The sequence below is a fragment of the Lithobates pipiens genome, unplaced genomic scaffold (genome assembly GCF_037356315.1).
Source record: "Lithobates pipiens isolate NorthernLeopardFrog02 unplaced genomic scaffold, aLitPip1_a1.2 Scaffold_27, whole genome shotgun sequence".
Lineage (NCBI taxonomy): Eukaryota > Metazoa > Chordata > Amphibia > Anura > Ranidae > Lithobates > Lithobates pipiens.
The window spans coordinates 31211504-31234814 of NW_027507788.1; the positions used below are offsets into that span (position 1 = coordinate 31211504).

At 41.9% G+C, this 23311-nt stretch overlaps 1 protein-coding gene across 1 annotated transcript; it reads left to right on the plus strand.

Moving 5' to 3' along the window:
* Positions 1-15: 15 nt before the first annotated feature.
* On the plus strand, positions 16-9532 carry LOC143932936 (protein RoBo-1-like). Its single transcript, XM_077455871.1, has 5 exons — positions 16-61; positions 2416-2532; positions 4127-4273; positions 6897-7046; positions 9375-9532. The coding sequence occupies exons 1-5, from the start codon at positions 16-18 to the stop codon at positions 9530-9532; spliced, it is 618 nt and encodes a 205-aa protein (XP_077311997.1).
* Positions 9533-23311: the final 13779 nt, after the last annotated feature.

Below are 23311 nucleotides of genomic sequence, written 5' to 3' on the forward strand. Positions count from 1 at the left end.
TTAGAAGCTAAAAAAATGAAGACCATTGGCGTTGTCCTGTTACTTCTCTTCTTTGGTACAGGTAAGAAAATAATGCTATTATAAAATACAAGCCTTCATTACTTTTTTTCTTTTTTGAGTTGTTATTGTTTTTAGAAAAATTACAACAAAGGTAAATACAACCATTGATTTTGCACCAATGCGTACAGTGGCTTACATAGTAGTCATGGCATTAATAGGTGTCAAGTAGCTGGTGAAAAATATTTTTTTTTTTAAATAAATGTTTATTAAGATAATTGTTGCAGAACATGGAGGAAAGTTACACATTCTATGACAAGTACATAACGACCAAATTAACAATGTTGGTTATATTGAAGGATCTTACTGATCATCTCAAGGCTCTTAACTTTACAACACTTTGTAGAATAGTAAGAGTAAACATCAGAAAGGGCAAAAAGGAAAGAAAAAAAGAAAGACAGAAAGAAATAACGAAAGAAAGAAAGAAAGAAAGAAAGAAAGAAAGAAAGAAAGAAAGAAAGAAAGAAAGAAAGAAAGAAAGAAAGAAAGGAGATGGAGAAGTTTAGCGGGTTGGGGGGCAGGGGGTGCCATTCCGTTCCTTCCAGATCCCATGTGTCTAGGGGTAACCAACACAAACAATGAAGTGTTCTACTAACAGATCATTAGTAATATTATTATACGTACATACATACAGTATATATAAATACATAGCACCTGCAGCAGCAGGCTGTAAAGGTAAGTGCATCAATACGAACTCTAATCCGAGGACACAATCTCCGCATAGTGAGAGGTATTCTTGAAAGCCAACCAGCATGCTCATATTTTAGCGAAAGAGGATTGTGCATTACGGCTGTCAAAGGTGAGATCTTCCATTGAAAATCAAAAAACAAAAAAAGCAGCACTCTATGGGTAGGAGCCAAAAAAATATATATACTGTATATGAACCATGGACTAAATTCAAAGCTAGTTTATTGCACTGTAGACAATTGATCAGCAACTACCAGCGAATGCTGTTAGTGCTGGTACAGATAGAGCGCTATTTTTTTGTTTTTTGATTCTCGTTTCCCATTTCTCCAGTGGCTGGCAGATGCACTGGGTATTAGTTTTATCTACGTATATACACATATGACTTACAGTTTCTAGCGCTTCAGGAACTTGTTGTTTGAGAACTTCCATTGAGCAGATATGGTCTATGGTTTAGAACAATACTTTTATTGAGGGAATTTGCTGATCAAGACTTACTAACAATCTATCATAAGTTCTTGATCAGCAAATTCCCTCAATAAAAGTATTGTTCTAAACCATAGACCATATCTGCTGGTTGGCTTTCAAGAATACCTCTCACTATGCGTTCTTGAGAACAATGGAAAAGTGTGACCGAGGGGGTCATCAGATATTGGAACACCAGAGATTAGATGGATAAAAGATCTCACATTTGCCCAAAATGGTTGTTAGATATGGCATGACTGACAAACATGGGCATTGTTGGCCTCCAAGCCACAGCCCCGTCAACAGGTAAGGTGGTAGACCGGTAGTAGATGGTGTAATCTAACAGAAGTATAGTGACATCTGGTCAGCAATTTAAAGTTCATCTCTGCAATTTTGGAGGATTAGAATAATACATGAGGTATTTGAAGAATACTGTACCGTGAGGACCCTGAAGAGTTTGATGAAGATTTTGTTCCCATGCTGATGAGAATGAAAATTTACATAAAATGACTATGAAGTATTTGTGTAGAGAGCTCAAAAAAACCAAAGACAACAGATTATGGAGATCTCAGGTGACATAGTCTTCATGACAATCTGATGTGCTGATAGTTTCTGGGACCTCTCCAGTTAGACCAAATCTTTTCCATTTTTTTGGGACAACTCCTAGATTTAAAAGTAAATCTATATGTAAGTATCATATGATTCACCAGTCCTTTCTATTCACTGTTAGTGGAGATGGGGGGCTTAGGTTAGGTTAGGTTTTTCATAGAGTGAGAAAGGGTTAAAACCCCTATTAAGTTTTTTTTATGTAATTTGTATTTGGTATCTATATCTTGCCGGGACAGTTGTAATCAGAACACTTTTCCCTACTAATACTAAAGATTCATTGTTTACTCCCACTGATACCAGCACAATTTCTACTCCCAGTGGTCACTGACCAATGGTCTGACCCACCTAAAGTCTGAGGGACAGTAAACTGGCCCCCTTTTTTTAGAAAGTTTGGGGTCCCATGACATAGATGCTTTAGGGTTTATGCATAAATATATAGCAGATTGCCTGTTGAAAGTTTTACAGCCATTGGCATAATAAGTAACATTTTGCAATATACAGTAGATAGGACAATGCTTGGATTTACCTGGCTGATTAGAACATGTTATAATTAATATTGATATTGGTATTATTATTATTATATATATTTTTTTTTTCTAGTTGAAAGTATTAAATGTTATGAGGGCCATTGCCGTAATTCTGAGTATTGCAAAGGTGAAGTATCTGAATGCCCAGAAGGCAGTTCTTGTATGACCGTCTCTGAAAAATCTGGATTCAGTAAGTCTTCAATCTCTCTATAGGTGTAGATAAATGCATTTTTTTTCAGGATGTAAAAAAACTTATTAAAACATCTGCAAATTACTTCAATAAGCAATAATAACATTTATTATCAATGTAGTCTTCTAAAAAATAATTTAGTAAAAATGATAACACAAACAGATATACAGTATAAATACTAGTAAAGTTATACTCAAAAATTTCAATCTATTGATCCCCATTTATCTTGGCAGTGAAATTGACCCTGCCAAAATACTGGGGAAAAAAAACTGCTATTGAATAAAATTACTGTATAGCTGAATGGTTACTTGAGTTAACACATTTTTTTTAAAGTATTAAACACAGAGGCTAAAGAAAAACACGTAATTTAAAAAGAAAACTTAAACGCAAAATAAATAAATAATAATTCAAATAAATAAATAGATACATAAATCAAATAAAACCTGATAAACTATCATGACTATTTCAAGAATATTATGAATGATGATAAGACCCGAATTAATCTTTCTTAAAAAAATAATTTTTGTTACTAGGCATTTCAGCTCATGCTACTTCCATACCTTTTACATCTCTTTCTTCCTTAATCCCCCTTCTTTCACAACATGTAAATTGTTTTCTAAATGTTAATAATGTCAATGTATTTTTCTTCCTTTGTTAATTGCATAAATAGCCTTACAATAAAAATCTTAATGCATAAAATAAAAAAATAAAAAAATCCCTTGCTGTTAATCAATCAGCTCCATGCATTGGTCTGGAATTTCCTTTATGTGCAAATAGTTTTCTGGTCTCTGATACCAGAAGATGACAGCAGTAGCAAGAAAATATGGTATCAATATCCCTTTATAGACTGATGTCAATGGTCATCTTTTGTTCATGGAAAACCAGTCTAGATGAGAGGAGATCATGCAACGTGATTAAACTAGTTTGATGGCCATACAGTATACAATCTTCTTATTCAATTTCCTTTTGATTTACCCTCAACTATGTAGTGCAAGAGCCTGCCTGATTGCATACAAATTTTAAGTATTTAGGTTTGTCCTCATATTATATGTTTTTTTTATAAAGCTAAAGGAAAATTGTACAAGAAAATTGTATAACGTATGGCCAGCCTTAGTCACAATCAGCATAATAAAACAGTACCTGAATTCCATTAAGAATATTGTAACCAACCAAAAAATATTATCTGCACTCGATGTAAAAAGTTTGCAAATAAAACACTGTATACCGACAGCTGTAGCAAAGATCGTAGCCAAACCTTGTTCTTCTATCTGGGAAATATATAGCTTATCACTCATCAATAGTACAAATTTTATTTTGTTATTTCTCTCTTATATAAAGACTTTAGAATGATGTATCTGGATTTTTTATTTTTTTTTATTCGATGCTACAAAATGAACATCTTTAAAAAGTATAAAGAAATAAAATAATATAATAATAAAAACTAAGGGGCGACTAAAAATAATTCATATTAAATTATGTTTTAATGAATACAGATTTACAATATTTTCCTATTTTTTTACATCTGCCTAGAGTTTGGTTTTGAGCTGTACAATGTTAGAAATGTGTTGATATTTAAAATAATTTTTGTTTGCAGATCATACTTACTACGCCACGAAGAAGCGCTGCTCTATGAATCTGGAATGCAATTCTAGCATGTATGCCTATGTTAATGCGGACGTTTACTTTGATCTCGCATATGATTGCTGTGAAAACGATCTATGTAACAATGGGACTAATATAAGTGAGTAAAATGTATGTGTGGATGCGTGTGTGTGTTTTCTGTTTGTTTTGCGTTTTCAAATTTGTCATAATTAAAATGACTGAAAAGCATTTTGCATCTAATGCCGCGTACACACGACCGGACTTTTCGACGGACCTAGTCTGGCAGACTGGAATCCGTCGGACAATTCGATCGCGTGTGGGCTGCAGTGGACTTTTTCTTCCCAAAAGTCCGGCGGACCTATAAATAAAACTTGCTTCAAATCTTTCCGACAGACTCGAGTCCGGTCTAAAAATCCGGATTGTCTGTGTGCTAGTTCGATGGACTAAAACCAACACTAGGGCAGCTATTGGCTGCTGGCTATGAACTTACTTATTCTACTTTATCACATTCAAATCCGTCTGACTTTTGGAGTGATCGTGTGTGGCCAAGTCCATTAGTTTGAAAGTACAGAAGACCTCAGCTGGAAAGTCTGTTGGATTGTCTGCCGGACCAAGTCCGTCGAAAAGTCTTCGTGTGTACGCGGCAATAGAGACAAGTGAATGGGTTCGCAAATGAATTGGTGAATTTTTAATTTGTCTAAATGTATTCATGCTTAGCCAGCAAATATAATACAATTCCTAACTCATAATTGCTTGAATTACCTAAAGTGAACAAAAAAACAAAAAAAAAGTCTATACTGTAGATCTAGAAATATTATAGGGAACATATTTAACATCTAGAAATGTCTAACCACATTTAACTTTTCAACTTGAGTCCAAGTCCACCCTAAAATTAAAATCCCTGCATCTACAGACATCAACATTCTAAGCCCTTGTACACACGGTCGGACATTCTGACAACAAAACCCGTCGGATTTTGTCCGACGGATTTTGTCCGAAACTTGTGTTGCATACACACGTTCAGACAAAGTTGTCGGAAAATCCAATCGTTCAGAACGCGATGACGTTATTTCGTTACGAGGGGACTACGTTCAGGCTAGTAGCCCATAGCTTTGGTCTAGGAATTTGATCTGAGCATGTGTGGCACTCAGGCTTTTCACATTGGGATTGCAGATGAGGCTTCTTTCAGGTGCTTATTTTAACGCTAAAAGCGCCTTGAAAAACGCCTGAAACAAGCCCCAGTATGAAAGGTGTCTAAGACTAACCTATCTAGCTCTGTAAAGAAGAAATCAGTATACATACCTTTTCTAAAGCAGATCCAACCCGATCTCTAGTGGCGGAAGCCCTGCAGAGGACACAGCCAACAACGGCTGTGAAATTAATGGAAAGTGACGTCAACCATAGACTCACTATGGGGCTTCCATTGTCAGACATGTCCTTTGCCCCCACCTCTAAAGAAAAGCTGCGACTGACAGCTCAGCGTGGGATCGGGTAGGATTGGTTTCAGAAAAGGTATGTACAGTATCTCACAAAAGAGAGTAGACCCCTCACATTTGTGTAAATATTTTATTCTATCTTTTCATTAATTAATTAATGCATTCATTAATGAATTTTCATTCATTAATGTCTTAAAGAGGAAGTAAACCCTGATGGGTTTACTTTCTCTCTGTCTCCTTGCAAAGGTAAAGCATAATGGACTACTATGCATCGCATAGTAGCCCATTATGTGTCACTTACATGACACAGGAGCCAGCGATGTCACTGCTGTCCCCTGTAGTCCAGAACATCCATCTTCTTCCAGGTATTGCTGCTTCGGTCACTCACAGCATCGGAGCAGCGATGACGTCACTCTCGCGCATGCACACGGTAGCTGCCACTAACGGCATATCGCCATTAGCAGCGGCATGCTGCTAACACCAATAGTGTGCCTGCGCGCCGCTGTCTACGGCGCATGTGCTTTAGACAGCAGTGACTGTCTTTTAGGAAATATCTCCTAAACCATGTAGGTTTAGGAGATATTTCTTGGATCTACAGGTAAGCCTTAATCTAGGCTTACCTGTAAGTCAAAGTGGTTTGTAAGGGTTTACAACCACTTTAACCGCTGGCAACAAAGTCAGTACAGACCTAAGTAAAAACGTCCAAATTGGGCCCATTATTTTACAGCACTATCTTAACCCTCTTGGGCATGGAGTTCACCAGAGCTGCAAAGGTCGTCACTGGAGTCCTCTTCCACTCCTCCGTGATGACATTGAGGACTTCCATCCATTTGGTGGACTCAATAGAAAGTCCTGTGATGGTGGAATTCTCTCTCAAAAAAAAGAAATGACTGGGAAACCCAATCTTTTTATGCACTTTGTCTGATTCAACTATTATTTGCAATAACAAGGAACAAGAACCAAGCGGTACACTATCTTCACATTGTACATAGAGAATTTAAAACTTGTGTAAATAGTTTGTTTTTGCTATCCTTGACAAAAAAAAGTTTTAATTTTTTTCTGCAAACTATAATCTAGAGATGGACAACGGCAGACATGTATACAGTCCAGCTTTGATGGCTCCTTCCATAGGTAGTGAAGATGTGAGTGTAGCTACCCTAGGACTGGAAGTATGTTATTCTCAGGATTACTAGATAAAGATAAAAGGAAAAAAAGCCTAAAAAAAGAAAACTAATATGACCACCACATCTAAAGACTGCAGTATATTACATGTTTGTTTATGGGTTTAGATATGCTTTAATCATTTTTTAACCCTTTGTTATATAGTGACAAATATAACCTATGAATTCAATGGGCCTGAATGTCCAGCATGTGTTTCATATGACACCTCAGAGCTATGCAAGCCTGTTACAAATACGATCTGCAGAAGCAAGACTGACTTTTGCGCCTATTTAGTTGGACGGCTTGAAAAACCAGGTAGGTTTCTTTCCGTTATGTTGTATGACTGTTCGGGAATTACACATCTCCTGTCTCCTTTCTTCCAGACCTCTGATCCTCCATCCACTCCGGGTTTTCCTCCTCTCCCTTTAAGCCAATGTAGACTCACCTGCAACCAGTCAGAGCTCTGCATCCTGGGGAGCAGACAGGCCCGGTGTGTTGGAGATAAAGGGTTTTACACTATTGGAGCTTCATCTCTCTTCCATGTTATTGGCGCATACCCTTGAGCTCTTCTAAATACACGGGAGACGTTCTGTGGAAGTGTATCCAGTAACCTATGTATGAAAGCGGTGGTGTGAGGAGAACAATAAGAATTCTTTCGGAGTGGGGGATAATTATATATTTGAACGCCTTTTGTGACCCTCTGTAGTGGGGGGTCATGAACTTGTGGTAAGAAGTGAATCTATATATACGGTGGTGGATCAAGCACTATTCACGTGTGGAGGACCTCATCTTTTTATTCACATTTAATTTGATTTAAAAGGACTATTTTTGAATTTTTTTATTTTTTTCCATTTATTATCTTTATATAGACTTTCCAATCAATACACCGGGGGTTTTTTGTTGTATCGCTGTTTATGATTAAGTTTGTATTTTGTTACCCATATGTTAGGGGTAAGTTTACAATCTATTGTCACATTATCTGTGAAGTATATGCTCGGTAGGCTTTAGCCTTGGTATATGTTAGGTTTAGCACTGCCATTATTAGTATAAAAAAAATATAAAATAAAAATGCCATAATTATATCCCCTAATTTGTAGACGCTATAACTTTTGCGCAAACCAATCAATAGACGTTTATTGCAAATTTTTTTAACAAAAATATGTAGAAGAATACATATCGGCCTAAACTGAGGAAGACATTTTTTTTTTTTTATATTTGAGGGATATTTATTATAGCCAAATGCAAAAAATATAGCTTTTTTTGTAAATTGTGTGTCTTTTTTTGTTTATAGCGCAAAAGATAAAAAAAAAACGCAGAGGTGATCAAATACCACCAAAAGAAAGCTCTATTTGTGGGTAAAGGATGTAAATTTTGTTTTGGTACAGTGCCATACGACCGCACAATTGTCTGTTAAAACGACACAGTGCCATATCACATAAAATTACCTCTTCATTAAAGGGGCAAATCCTTCCGGGGCTGAAGTGGTTAATTCGCCTTGTTTCTACTTTCCATAAAGGGCCATTTCAAGGGTGTTTGTAATGTCCTTATATTTTATAATATATATATATATATATATATATATATATATATATATATATATATATATATAATGCGTTAAGGTGAAAAACCCTGAGGGTTTACAACCCCTGTAACTACTTCACACCCATAGGATGTCCTCGGGTTTCAGTAGTTATACTTGTATGATGACTGCATGCGCCTACAGGCATCATCCCAATATCAATCTTTTCAGTCAGCGATTCCCTTTAATTCAGAAGTGATCCGAGTGGCTAATTGACCACTTAATCACTTCTGCGAGTGGTGGAAGAGGGTGTCACCCCCCTCCTGTGGCCATGGCCACCTTTCCTAGGCCCTACCATCCCATGGCGGAGCCTGAGAGAGATGCAGCTGGTGACAATGGCTTCCCTGAACAGAGTGAGAGGAACCAAAAACCACTGCACACAAACATCATGTGACATAAAAAATCGCCACCACCATTTTATTCTAAAGGGCCTCTGCTTTGTTATAATAAACAAATAAAAAATGGCCTCTGCTAAAAAATATATATAATATTTGGGGGTTCTAAGTAATGTCAAGGTACACACAATCCGAAATTCCGCCAGCAAAAGTCCAATGTGAGCTTTTGGTCGGAAATTCCGACTGTGTGTATGCTCCATCGGACTTTTTCTGGTGGAATTTCCTCCGGCAAAAGATTGAGAGCATGTTCTCTATTTTTCCAATGAAAAAGTTCAGATCGTCTGTAGCAATTCCGACGGGCAAAATTCCTACACATGCTCGGAAACAATTTGACGCATGCTCGAAAGCATTGGACTTAATTTTCTCGGCTCGTCGTGTTGTATGTCACAGTGTACTTGACGGTCAAAAGTTCAGAGAAACTTTGTGCGACCGTGTGTATGCAAGCCACGCTTCAGCGGAATTCCGTCAGAAAAAACATCCAAGATTTTTCCTACGGAAATTCCGCTTGTGTGTACGGGGCATAAATTTTTAGCAAAAAAAGCTGATTTTTACATGGAGGAGTGAAGTGTCAGAATTGGCCCGGATAGGAAGTGGCTGAAGGCCATATGTTAATGTTTGACTGGACAATGGACATTCATCCTGTTAATGCTGATTACTTTGTCCTTACAGATGGAGTTGAAACCAAATTTTCAGTCCAGGGATGCATGTCGAATCTGAGTTGTAACAACGACCAGAGCCAAGTGGTTGGATACCACATGAAGTCGATTTCAAAGTATGGGTGCTGGCTACCAAAACCCAAGCATCAGCCTAAGCATAAAAAAAATTAAAGGAATATTGGGATATGGTACAGGAAATTGACATCAACTCACATTATAATAAAAGCAGGACCCTATCCATTCAGCTACGTTTTACCATGCTCCCCTTTTATGAAACCTTCTGTTCTTCAGCTTCCTCTGTTCTCTTCCATGTTCACTGTGTATAAGCGTCACTACAATAGTAAAGGTCTATCTTTCAATAAGTTCATCTGCATATACTGTAGATGTTTGCAGTCCCCAATATATGAAATATGCAATAATAGCAGCACTTTGCAATGCATTACATTCTATAACATTACAGAATGTTGACATATCCCTTTTTAACCAATGAAAGTCATCTGTAGGCATATACATTATATTACCAAAAGTATTGCGACACCTGCCTTTACACACACATGAACTTTAATGGCATCCCAGTCTTAGACCTTGGGGTTCAATATTACCACCCTTTGCAGCTATAACAGCTTCAACTCTTCTGGGAAGGCCGTCCACAAGGTTTATTAGTGGGTCTATGGGAATGTTTGGCCATTCTTCCAGAAGTGCATTTATCAGGTCAGGCACTGATGTTGGAAGGCACAGTCTTTCTAATTCATCCCAGAGGTGTTCTATCAGTTGAAGGTCAGGACTCCGTGCAGGCCAGTCAAGTTCCCCCACCCCAAACTCACTCATTCATGTCTTAATGGACCTTTCTTGTGCACTAGTCCAAATCATTTGGTGGTGTTGGGATTATGGTGTGGGGTTGTTTTTCAGGGGTTGGGCTTAGCATCTTAGTTTCAGTGAAGGGAACTCCAAAGGCGTTAGCATACTAAGACATTTTGGACAATTTCATGCTCCCATCTTTGTGGGAACAGTTTTCAGATGGCCCCTTCCTGTTCCAATATGACTGTGCACCAGAACACAAAAAAAGTCCATAAGGTATACAATGGATTATGAAAAATGAAAGCCCAACTGAACTTTCAATTTCAGTTAACTACAGGTAGACTTTAAGACCTTTGATGTGTCGATCTTTCATGCAGGAAAATCTTTGCTATATTTTTGCAACTGCTCGAGAAATGCACCATTTTGTAACCGCCAAGATATTGTACCTGGACTCTGTCCTGAGCTATAAGCTTCAGTAAAACAATGCTTTACTCTGCCACCAAATTGTCTCCGGTGTCTCATTTCATTGCATAAAACTTCAATTTATTGCACCTAACCAGCAAGAAAACTGCACTATGGATACAACTATTGTAGCACTTCTCACTTCTGAGCAGTGAAAGATGATTCAATGAAGCCTGGAAGGCTAGCACTGTAACATATGGGAGTGGACCTTTGTCTTATTATAGGGCAGAACAAACAGTTGGGAGCCAATCATTTTAGTTTTCAAGGTTTATTTGCACTATCAACTAAGGAAAGGGGTTTAAGGGCATAGAATACCCAAAGTAACAAAAAATCTCAATATTTTAGCAACAAAACTTGTACTGACCCTTTAAAGCCCCGTACACACGAGAGGACTTATGTCCGACAGACTTCCGAAGGAGTTCTGCCGGAGTTCCGACAGAGTTCTAACGGACTTTTCGACTGAGCGGACTTGGCCACACACAATCACACTAAACTCCGACGGTTTCGAACGTGATGACGTACGACTGGACTCGAATAAGGAAGTTCATAGCCAGTAGCCAATAGCTGCCCTAGCGTCGGTTTTAGTCCGTCGGAATAGCATACACACGAGCGAATTTTTCGAAGGGACCGGGTCCGGCGGAGTTCCGTCGGGAAAATTTGAAGCATGTTCCATATTCTAAAGTCCGTCAGACTTTGGTAAATCAAAAGTCCGTTGCAGCCCACACACGATCGAATAGTCTGACGGAATCAGTCCGTCTGACTTTGGATGTTGAAAAGTCCGCTCGTGTGTATGCGGCATAAGAGTAGCATTGTAAAAGTCTTGTCTTGCATACACATGGTCACACATATGTTGGCCAACAATTACGAACATAGTGACGTAAAAGTTGTATGGAGAGCCAATGTGATATCTCCATTACGAACGCTGGTTTTGTGGGCTCCTTGAGGGTAGGGACCGATGTGAGCGTCCAATGTACAGGGATAAGGACAATTGTAGATGCTCAGGTTGAACTGGATGGACTGGTGTCTTTATTCAACCTTACTAACTATGTAATTATGTAAATTGTGTACACATGATCGGAAAATCCGACAACACACATTTGTTGGCGGAAAATTTGAGAACATGGTAGCCAACATTTGTTGGCGGAAGGTCCGACAACAAATGTTTGATGGAGCATACACATGGTCGGACTTACCACCAACAAGCTCTCATCCAACATTTTCCATCAGAAAATCTGATCGTGTGGCATAAGAGAGAAATGCCACTGCCATTAGTGGCTCTCTTGTAGTAACTGACCCTTATGAGTAGAGGCAGCCCATAAAGCTGATGTGACCCTGTGTATTAGAGAGCAGTCATAATACCTTAAATATGTTAAAATGGAAGAAAAGTCACCTGTTAAATGTTGCTCGCTCTTTGCTCTTATCCTCCCTGTAAATTGTACATTTTCTAACATAGCTTCTGGAATACTGTTTTTTCACACCTGGGAACTTGACAATACAGAGGTAAAGCTGGGGCAATACTGACAATGCTTGGGCCATAAATAGGCAATCATACAGGATATGTGGGTAGCAGCCAACTGTTTCAATATGTGGAACATGTGCTGAAAAATGTATTCTCACAGAACTTAGGTACCTACGTCCCAAAATTACTCTGTAGATGAGATTATAGTTGAGGCAATGTGGACTTTCATGGTACCACCATAGACATTACAACATATAAACATTTAGAACCAATATACTTTATTACAAGGAGTATATAAAATACATAGAGTACACGTATCATGCCGAAAATATCACATTGATCACTCCCCAAAATAAAACTAGTGTTACCATAAAATGATATTAGTAAGTACCATAAATCAGATGATACAATCTTAGATATGTTTATCTAGTTCTTCTCAACATGTTTTGTGGTTCCTCTGCTTCTCCAGGAGTATTGGAAAGATTACATTATCTGTAGGAAAAAAATAGGTACAGCATGCTGTCTACATAACAATATCTTGTAATGCGCATACACACGACTTTCCGGCAGAAAAGGTCAGACGGAATCAATCCGTTGGATATTATGATTGTGTGTGGGCTACAACTGACTTTTTTCTTCAAAAACTCAGACGAACCTGGAAATAGAACACGTTTCAAATCTGTCCGACGGACTCGAATTTCTATCTGGAAAACCATTCGTCTGTGTGCTAGTCGGACGGACCAAAAACAACGCATGCTCTGAAGCACGTACAAGACGGAATTGCTTGGTGTGGTAAAAGTAGCATTCGTATTGAAGCTAGCACATTGCTCACGCTGCTAATTCTGTGATCTTTTAATACAGCACATTCTTTTCTTCTTTATAATGCCGGAAAAATGAAGTTATTTTGCTGCTCATATTCACACAGACTTATCACAAACTTCTTTCTTCATTATTTATCCTCATCTCATGAGTAATATTCTAGTTTTTAAAAGCCCAATCTCCATAAATAATGTTTCCAATTATTTTTTATACTTATCTTTTTACTTAAAAATCTTAACAATTACTTAAAAATTATTTTCTAGTGATCTCCATATATTTCGTTTTTTTTTTTTTACTTTCAAATTACCACAATATTATTATCTTGTATTTTTTATTAACCTTAAGGAGGTTGGTGTCCCTTGCTAATTTGACATAGGGGGTTATTTATGAAAGGCAAAATCATTTTGCACTACAAGTGCAAACTACAAGTGCAAAGTGCACTTAAAATTGCACTGAAAGTGCAGTCGCTGTGGATCCAAGGGTGACATGCAAGGAAAATAACAAACAGCATTTTATCTTGCACATGATTGGATGATAAAAGCAGAGCAGCAGAGCTTCCCCTCATTTCAGATCTACCCTTCAGATTTTTTAAATGTACCTGCCTCCTCACAGACAAACTGTCCTTTTTGAATAAAAACACATAGGTAAGTATTTAGGGAAAATAAAATATCCATTTATTCAGGTTAACAAAATAAAGAGGAAGGCAACACTGGAGAAACTTTTAGAATTTGTGAAGCCTTTTGCACCCCAGGGCACACATCAAGTCAGTGGAAAACAAAATCGGGAGCACAATCTGGTCCAGGAATCCCAGAGATCAGGACCAGCATCAGATGACATATCTGTCCCCAGATACCACAGCCTGCGTCTTCTGTCAGACCAGACTGAAGCCAGGCCATCACTTTCTTCTCTTCGCTGCAGCCTTCCCTCCCGGCTTCCCTGCAGCCTTCCTTGGAGTATGTGCCTCTGTTGATGGACTTGTGGCAGGAGGAGGAGGAGTAGGGGCTTGAGGGGCTTGCTCATATATATGGCTGTTTTTAGTGAACAATGGCACCTCAACCCCTTCTGAAGGGCCTCAGCAAAAATTCCCTCATAGAGGAGGCATTGGGCCTTCTCCAATTCCACCCTGAAGGGTCTGGCATGGATTTTGAGGGGGACCCCTACGCCATTTAAAAAAAAAAAAAATTTGTTAATTTTGGCCCGGTAATGTAATTTTGGGGGACCCCATGCAAAAAAAAAAAATTCATTTTGGTTCGGGGTTCCCCTTAATATTCATACCAGACCCAAAGGGCCTGGTGGGAGGAATCCCCATGCCATTTTTTTCAATGACTTTCATCTGTATTGCCAAGACCCGACAATTCATTATAGCCGCAAGTACTTTTAAATGACTTTTTTTCCTTTAGAAATTACATTTTGTGCAAGGACTTTTCTGAACATGGGAAATATGCACCATTTTACAGGCATACTATAGACACCCCCAGGTAATTTAAAGGAATATTTCACTTTTATTGTTTCACTTTAAGCATTATTAAAATCACTGCTCCCGAAAAAACTGTAGTTTTTAAAACTTTTTTTGCATTGATACATGTCCCCTGGGGCAGGACCCGGGTCCCCAAACCTTTTTTATGACAATAATTAGCATATAAGCCTTTAAAATTAGCACTTTAGATTTTTCACGTTCGAGTCCCATAGACTTTAATGGTGTTCGTGTGTTCAAATAAATTTTTTGGTCCAGAATCGCATGTTCTGGATGTGAACCGACCAGGGGGGTGTTTGGCTCATCCCTACTCAATACAAGTTTTGTAAGTAATTTTGTGTTTACAGTGACAATGGGGCTAATTTACTAAAGGGAAATCCACTTGGCACTACAAGTGCACTAGGAGAACCTAGGAGACAGTCAAAAAGAAAAGCAAGCAAGAAATAAAACTCTAGATTTTGGCAGCAAACATTTTTTTAATTAAGATAAATTTTAAACATTTTCTGGCATTGCAATGGCCCCCTAAAATAATTCACATATCTCTCCCGAACTTTATTTGTGCCTTGGGGAGCCAAGCCAGTATGGCCAGTATCCAGGCCTGTCAGGGAAGATTCCGGAATAAGTCCTCAGGCCCAACTGATTAAAGATAATTTTGAGAATGTTTCCTTAAAAAATTATGTAGGACGCAACAGCACAGGATGATGTTGTTTATTTTGTAGTCCGCCATATTAATTGCTGTCAGAAACAGGCGGAACCAGCTGGCCATTATCCCAAAGGTATTCTCCACAACTCTTCTCGCTCTGGTCAGCCGGTAGTTAAAAACCATCCTCTCCAGAGTGAGGGTCCTTTGGGGGAATGGACCCATCAGGTGATCGCCCAGACCAAGAGCTTCATCCGCAATGAAGACAAAGGGGAGTCCTTCCACGTTATGCGCATCAGGTGGCAATCCCAGGCCACCAGTCTGGAGACACTTGTAGAACTCTGTCTGGGAGAAAAACCCTCCACCCGACATCCAGTCATTCTTCCCCACATCCACATACATTAATTCATATTGTGCAGACACCACCGCCATCAACACTACACTATTAAACCCCTTGTAGTTGTAATAGTAAGACCCCGAATGGGGTGATGGCACAATGTGTACATGTTTCCCATCTATCGCCCCTCCACAGTTGGGAAAGTCCTAACGGTCAGCAAAATGGAAGGCCACAGTCTGCTATTCCTGTGGCGTTGAAGGAAACTGTGGAGTCAAGCAAGAAAAAACAAATATAAGTACTTTTGCACATAACATTGCAAGCAGATTACACAAAAATATTATCTTGCACAAAATCAGTATAACAATTGTATGAGGGGGTGGGGGGTGGGTGGGGGAGTGTTATATATGAATTTAAGGACACACATTACATCTGGACACATTTTAGGGGGTGGGAGAGGGTTATAAATGAATTTAAGGACACACATTACATTTGGACACATTTTAGGGGGTGGGGGAAGGTCATAAATGAATTTAAGGACACACATTACATTTTGACACATTTTAGGGGGTGGGGGAGGGTTATAAATGAATTTATGGACACATATTACATTTGGACACATTTTAGGGGGTGTTTCGGGGAAAGCAGTACAATGGAGCTGACAATATACATTGTTAAAGGGACTAGGCTGTCGGTGTATATGGGCCCAGAATAGCATGGGGAGGTTAGTGAAGGCTAATATGCATGTATGCCAAAAAAGGAGTCTTAATAAAGGGGACATTCACAGCATATTCCAGTCATGGTAATTAGGTAATGATGAAATAAATACAATACATTAGCAAACATTAAATACATACTGTATAATTTAATGTTAAAGGATAAAACTTACTTTAATACAGTCCTTCTGCAGGACCTGAATGATGGCAGAACAGGTCTCTGGGATAATGATCCCCAGAGCCTGGAGGGAGACGCTTGTTGAGAACTTGAGGTCCTGAAGGCTTCTCCCAGTCGCCAAGTACCGCAACATGGCGACTAGCCTTTGCTCCGGAGTGATGGCTTGCCGCATACAGGTATCCTGTCTGCTGGTATAAGGGGTCAGCAAAGCCAACAGATGGTGAAAAACGGGGTCCATCATCCTGAGATAATTCCTGAAATCCTCAGGATTATTCTCCTGGATCTCACGAAGCAAAGGCATGTGCGAGAATTGGTCACGCTGGAGTAACCAATTCTTGGTCCATGAACTCCTCCTCGCCCTGTTCATGGATCGGGCTCGGGCCAAAGTATTAACCCCAACACCATGCCCCCACACAGCATGAACTCAAGAACGAGTACGTCCATGCATCATGGCTTCAAAACGGTCGGCTTGTCAGAACAAATTTACACAAATGCACTGAAAAATAGCAAGGCCTGTGAAGAGTGAGCTGAACAACAGGAATGCGTGGACCAGAATGCCCTGATATACAGGTACAACACGCACTGAAAACCAGATACAAACCCCACAAGCACAAACTGAACCGTAGTAAAACGATCGGAATAAGCTGGTGTCTGAAAAGCGCAAATCGTCTCTAACCAAACTTCTACTAACACAAGATAAACACGCGATCAGCAGAACGAGCCCAAAGGGTGGCGTACTGGGTCTTGGACTTCCTTTTTCTAGTCCCGTCCTACGTGCTGTATGTCACCGCATTCTAAACGTGCGTACTTTTGGAGTGATCGTGTGTGGGCAAGTCCGTTCGTTCAGAAGTCCATCTGAACTCCGCTGAAAAGTTTGTTGGGAAGATCGTCGGACTTAGTCTGCCGGAAAGTCCGGTCATGTGTACGCGGCATTAAACCAACAAATTTGGGAACTCTTACTACCAATTGACAAAGTTCATTTTTTTTCAGAGATGGGAAAGAAAAATTGTGAAAGGTCTGGGGGATAAGACATGTCCAGAGCAATTTCAGGAGCGTAATTTGTACATTCTTGACGAAAGAAATGGAAAGGCGAGAATAAGGTTCAAAAAGGCAAGTTTTTCAATATGAAACCAAAATCAAGAACATGGAGACATGACCTCAAACTAACTGGAGGAAAGTTCAAAACTAATTCTAGAAAGTATTATTTTATTGAAAGGTAGTTGATACTTGGAATACACTTCCAGCAGAGATAGTCAAGACTAAAAGCCTTCAAACATGCTTGGGACAAACATAGATCTATGCTTGAAAACTAAAGAAAAAAAAACACAAAAAACTTTGGCAGAATTGATGGACTACACGTCTTTTTCTGTTGTCACTTTTCTATGTTTCTAGGGTTAGCTTACCCAGTGAGCAGCACACACGGGATAGCAGCAAAAAAACAGCATACGTAGTCTGAGTTCACAATGATATAAACATCACAGCATAAAGATCTACAAAAATTAAAGCATGAACACAGGGAGATATGTCAAAACAATTTAAAAGATGCACCCAGGCATCAATACCCAATCCACAGAAGGTCACATGGAACTCATCTCAAATGGTATAATTTATGATATACTCAGCAGCCACAAAGGGTCAACAGTGTGATAACTGTAGACCTGTATATTCACTATATAGCCAGAAGACCATAAAGCATAGACAAGTGAAAACAAACTCTCCCATACTCACGTATGCGCCCGCTTCTGTGCGCAAGCTCGTCGTGACGGGGTGTTTTTTAAAAAAAATTTTTTTTTCTTCTTATTTATTTTCATTGATTTGATTTATTTTTACACTGTTTTAAAAAAAAAAAAAAATGGATCACTTATATTCCTATTACAAGGAATGTAAACATCCCTTGTAATAGAAAAAAGCATGACAGGTCCTCTTAAATATGAGATTTGGGGTCAAAAAGTCCTCAGATCTCATATTTGGGCTAAAATGCAAAAAAAAAAAAAAAAAAAAAAAAAAAAAAATCTGACATTTAAAAAAAAATATACCTTTAAGAGGTATGGGCGGAAGTGACGTTTTGACGTCGCTTCCGCCCTGCTAGGGTATAGAGACGAGTGGGGGCCATCTTAGCCTCACTTGTCTCTATGCCCAGCAGATGGAAGGACCCGATCGCCTCCGCCACTACCGACGGCTCCGGTAAGCGGCGGAAGATGCGGGAGGGCGGCAGGAGGGGGGGGAGCACCTCTCCCGCCGCCGATAGCGGTGATCTCGCGGCGAATCCGCTGCGGAGACCACCGTTATCGTACAGAGGACCGCCGCCTGAAGAGATGGACATCTCGGTTGTGGCAGCAGCTGCTGCCGTTACCGAGATATCCCTCTTCAAAAAAATCACGTACATCCCCGTTAGGCGGTCCCCAAGTGGTTAAAGTTCATGTGCGTGTAGCGCCAGGAGTCACAATATTTTTGGTAACATAGTGTATTTTTAACTTTATTTTTAAGTTTGCAAGTTATAAACTAACAACACCTTTGTAATTTGCCATCTCAAGCAGTCATTTGGAGCTGCAGTATAGGACTAAGGCCGCGTACACACGCGGGGACTGTTCGCCCAACTTTGTCCGTCAAACAGTTTCGGCAAACAGTCCGCTCAAAATTAGCATGGACGGACATGGCCACACACGACGAACGAACAGTTTGCTGAAACTGTGCGCGATGACGTGAACGGCACGTACGACGGGACGGAAAATACGACGTCCTATACACTGCATTATAACTTTCGGCGTGTAAATCTTTTCTGAGCATGCGCGGAACTTAGTTTGACGAACAAGCCTACACACGAGGGGACTGTTCGCTGAAACAAAGTTTCAGCGGACAGTTTTTCGGAATTTCCGAAAAAACTTGTTCAGCGGACTGTCCGCTGAAACTGTCCGCTGAAAGCCCACACACGAGCGGACTGTCGGCCGAAACACTGTTCAGCGGACAAAGTTGGGCGAACAGTCCCCGCGTGTGTACGCGGCCTAAGATGCAAAATAGGCAGCCAATAGTCAAATTAATACATGCTAGATTATAAAAATATAACATTTATAGATCAGTTTTATAAAATATAAAAAATAGACATATAAAAAGCCTGTAAGCAGGATTTGTTAATGACATGAAATCCTACAATACTATAATAATGCATAATAATATATGGCTCAATAAAAATAGACTATCATTTACTTTAACCTTGATGCTGTTAGATTCCTTAATAGCCATGGCTTGACTCCCTTTTTTGTTCGTAGTAGAACATGTCCGCAGAGTCTGCATGTACAGTCAAGCGTGTGTGGCAGCAACCAGGTGAGGAATACAAAGACAAGTGTGTCTTACCTACAGTCAAGCATGGTGGTGGGAGTGTCATGGTCTGGGGTTGCATGAGTGCTGCCGAAATTGGGGAGCTACAGTTCATTGAGGGAACCATGAATGCCAACATGTACTGTGACATACTGAAGCAGAGCATGATCCTCTCCCTTCGTAGACTGGGCTGTATGGCAGTATTCCGGCATGATAACGACCCCAAACACACCTCCAAGACAACCACTGCAGTGATACAGAAGCTGGGGGTCAGTGTTGCCAACCGCCCGTATTTTTACCGGCAGCCCATAAAAACAAGGCACTTTCTCCCTGTCCGTAAATGTCCGTGATAGGACAAACGTGCCAGTAAAAAATATCTGTAATCAGGTCGGCTTTGAAGTGCGCATGCGCATTTCCGGCGAGCTGCCCGACTCCCGAGCTGAGCCGATCCTGTATTCCGCCCTGGGCCGAGGGGGCAGATTTGACGGAAGCCAGCCTTTAAAAATACAGTAGCTGAGCAGGTGGTGGAATGGAGGAGTCTTGCCTTCGTAGTGCCGGCGGTGGTCTGCCCAGATGATTCAGTAAAAGCACAGCCCAGCCCTGCCCTGCAGCTGCCCAGGCATCCACAGAACAATCGGACCAGCTCAGGGCAAGCCTGCTTTCTCAGACTTCCTTGCTTTAAGGTAAAAAATAAAGGAGGTGATGGGGGCAGGAGGATCTTGTGGCAGGAGCTGGTAATGATGGCAGGAGCTGGTGGGGGCAGGAGGTGGCAGGAGCTGGCAGTGACAGGAGCTAGTGATGGTGGTGGGGGCATGAAGTGGCAGGAGCTGGTGGTGACAGTAGAAGCTGGCGGTGACAGGAGGAGCTGGCAGTGATGTTGGTGGGGGCAGGAGGTGACAGGAGGAGCTGGCGGTGACAGGAGCTGGTGATGGTGGTGGGGGCAGGAGGTGACAGGAGGAGCTGGCGGTGACAGGAGCTGGTGGTGGGGGCAGGAGGTGACAGGAGGAGCTGGCGGTGACAGGAGAAGCTGGCGGTGACAGGAGTAGCTGGTGGTGACAGGAGCTGGTGATGTTGGTGGGGGAAGGATGTGACAGGAGGAGCTGGCAGTGACAGAAGGAGCTGCCGGCAGGAGCTGGTAGGGGCAGGAGGTGGCAGGAGTTGGTGGGGGCAGGAGGAGCTTGTGGCAGGAGCTGGTGGGGGCAGGAGGAGCTTGTGGCAGGAGCTGATGATGGTGACAGGAGCTGATGGGGGCAGAAGGTGGCAGGAGCTGGTGGGGGCAGGAGGAGCTTGTGGCAGGAGCTGGTGGGGGGCAGGAGGAGCTTGTGGCAGGAGCTGGTGGGGACAGGAGGAGCTTGTGGCAGGAGCTGATGATGGTGGCAGGAGCTGATGGGGGCAGAAGGTGGCAGGAGCTGGTGGGGGCAGGGGGAGCTTGTGGCAGGAGCTGATGGGGGGCAGGAGGAGCTTGTGGCAGGAGCTGGTGGGGACAGGAGGAGCTTGTAGCAGGAGCTGGTGGGGCCAGGAAGAGCTGGTGGTTACAGGAGGAGCTTATGGCAGGAGCTGGTGGGGGCAGGAGGAGCTTGTGGCAGGAGCTGGTGATGATGGCAGGAGCTGGTGGGGGCAGGTGGTGACAGGAGGAGCTGGTGGTGGCAGGAGGAGGTGGTGGGGGCAAGAGGTGACAGGAGGAGCTGGTCGGTGACAGGAGAAGCTGGCGGTGACAGGAGTAGCTGGCGGTGACAGGAGTAGCTGGTGATGTTGGTGGGGGCAGGATGTGACAGGAGGAGCTGGCAGTGACAGAAGGAGCTGCCGGCAGGAGTTGGTAGGGGCAGGAGGTGGCAGGAGTTGGTGGGGGCAGGAGGAGTTTGTGGCAGGAGCTGGTGGGGGCAGGAGGAGCTTGAGGCAGGAGCTGATGATGGTGGCAGGAGCTGATGGGGGCAGAAGGTGGCAGGAGCTGGTGGGGGCAGGAGGAGCTTGTGGCAGGAGCTGGTGGGGGGCAGGAGGAGCTTGTGGCAGGAGCTGGGGGGGACAGGAGGAGCTTGTAGCAGGAGCTGGTGGGGCCAGGAAGAGCTGGTGGTTACAGGAGGAGCTTATGGCAGGAGCTGGTGGGGGCAGGAGGAGCTTGTGGCAAGAGCTGGTGATGATGGCAGGAGCTGGTGGGGGCAGGTGGTGACAGGAGGAGCTGGTGGTGGCAGGAGGAGGTGGTGGCTAGTGATGGTGGCAGGAGCTGGTGGGGGCAGGAGGAGCTTGTGGCAGGAGCTGGTGATGATGGCAGGAGCTGGTGGGGGAAGGTGGTGGCAGGAGGAGCTAGTGGTGGCAGGAGGAGCTGGTGATGGTGGCAGGAGCTGGTGGGGGCAGGAGAAGCTGGTGGCAGGAGCTGGTGGGGGCAGGAGGAGCTTGTAGCAAGAACTGGTGGGGGCCAGAGGAGCTTGTGGCAGGAGGACCTGATGGTGGGAGACTGGCAGGATGAGCTTGTGGCAGGAGCTGGTGATGGTGGTAGGAGTTGGAGGGGGCTGGGGGTGGTAAGAGCTGGTTGGGGCAGGAGGTGATGGTGGCAGGAGGAGCTGGTGGTGGCAGGAGGTGACGGTAGTGGCAGGAGCTGGTTGGGGCAGGAGGTGACGGTAGTGGTAGGAGCTGGTAGTGACAGGTGGTGGCAGAAGGAGGTGGTGATGGTAGCAGGAGGTGGTGGTGGTGATGGTGATAAGAGGTGCACTGGTGAACAAAATCTAATGGACTATTTTTATATTGAAAATAACAGAAATGTTTTTTTTTTACCTTTAATACTGTATCTACCTTAAATTGCATTGCTATTAAGATAGTGTACTTGTTTGTAGCCTAAATACTGAAATTTGCACTTAAAACTGTAATTTTGTAACTTTTGTAAAAGGCAGTTAAAATTTGGCTTTGCCAGTAAATTTTGGGTGTCGTGCCAGTAAATTTCAGTCTGGTAGGTTGGCAACACTGCTGGGGGTAAAGGTGATCGACTGGCCAAGCATGTCTCTAGACCTAAACCCTACTGAGCATGTGTGGGGCATCCTCAAACTGAAGGTGGAGGAGCGCAAGATCTCAAACATCCACCAGCTCCATGATGTCGTCATGAAGGAGTAGAAGAGGACTCCAATGGAAACCTGTGAAGCTCTGGTGAACTCCATGCCCAAGAGGGTTAAGGCAGTGCTGGAAAATAATGGTGGCCTCACAAAATATTCACACTTTGAAAATAATTTTGACATTTTCACTTAGGGGTGTACTGACTTTTGTTGCCAGCGGTTTAGACATTAATGGCTGTGTGTTGAGGTATTTTGAGGGGACAGCAAATTTACACCATTATACAAGCTGTACACTCACTACTTTACATTGTAGCAAAGTGTCATTTCTTCAGTGTTGTCATATGAAAAGATATAATAAAATATTTACCAACATGTGAGGGGTGTATGCACTTTTGTGAGATAATGTACATGTAGGCTCTGTGGACATGTTCTACGGTGAACAAAAGGGGGGGGGGGGCAAACAATGGAAATAAAGGACTCTAACAGCATCAAGGTTAAAGGAAACGATGGTCTATTTTCATTGAGCCATATATTATTATGCATTATTATAGTATTGTAGGTTTTCATGTCATTTATAAATCCTGCTTTAGGTTCCATCTTGCTAGGGGCAGCTAAAGCAAAAACACTATTTTGGATTGGAAAAAAACACAACTGCAGCAATGTCCCTATGGCATAATCTCTTCTACCAACAAGTCTCTGGGGAAGACCCAGAAC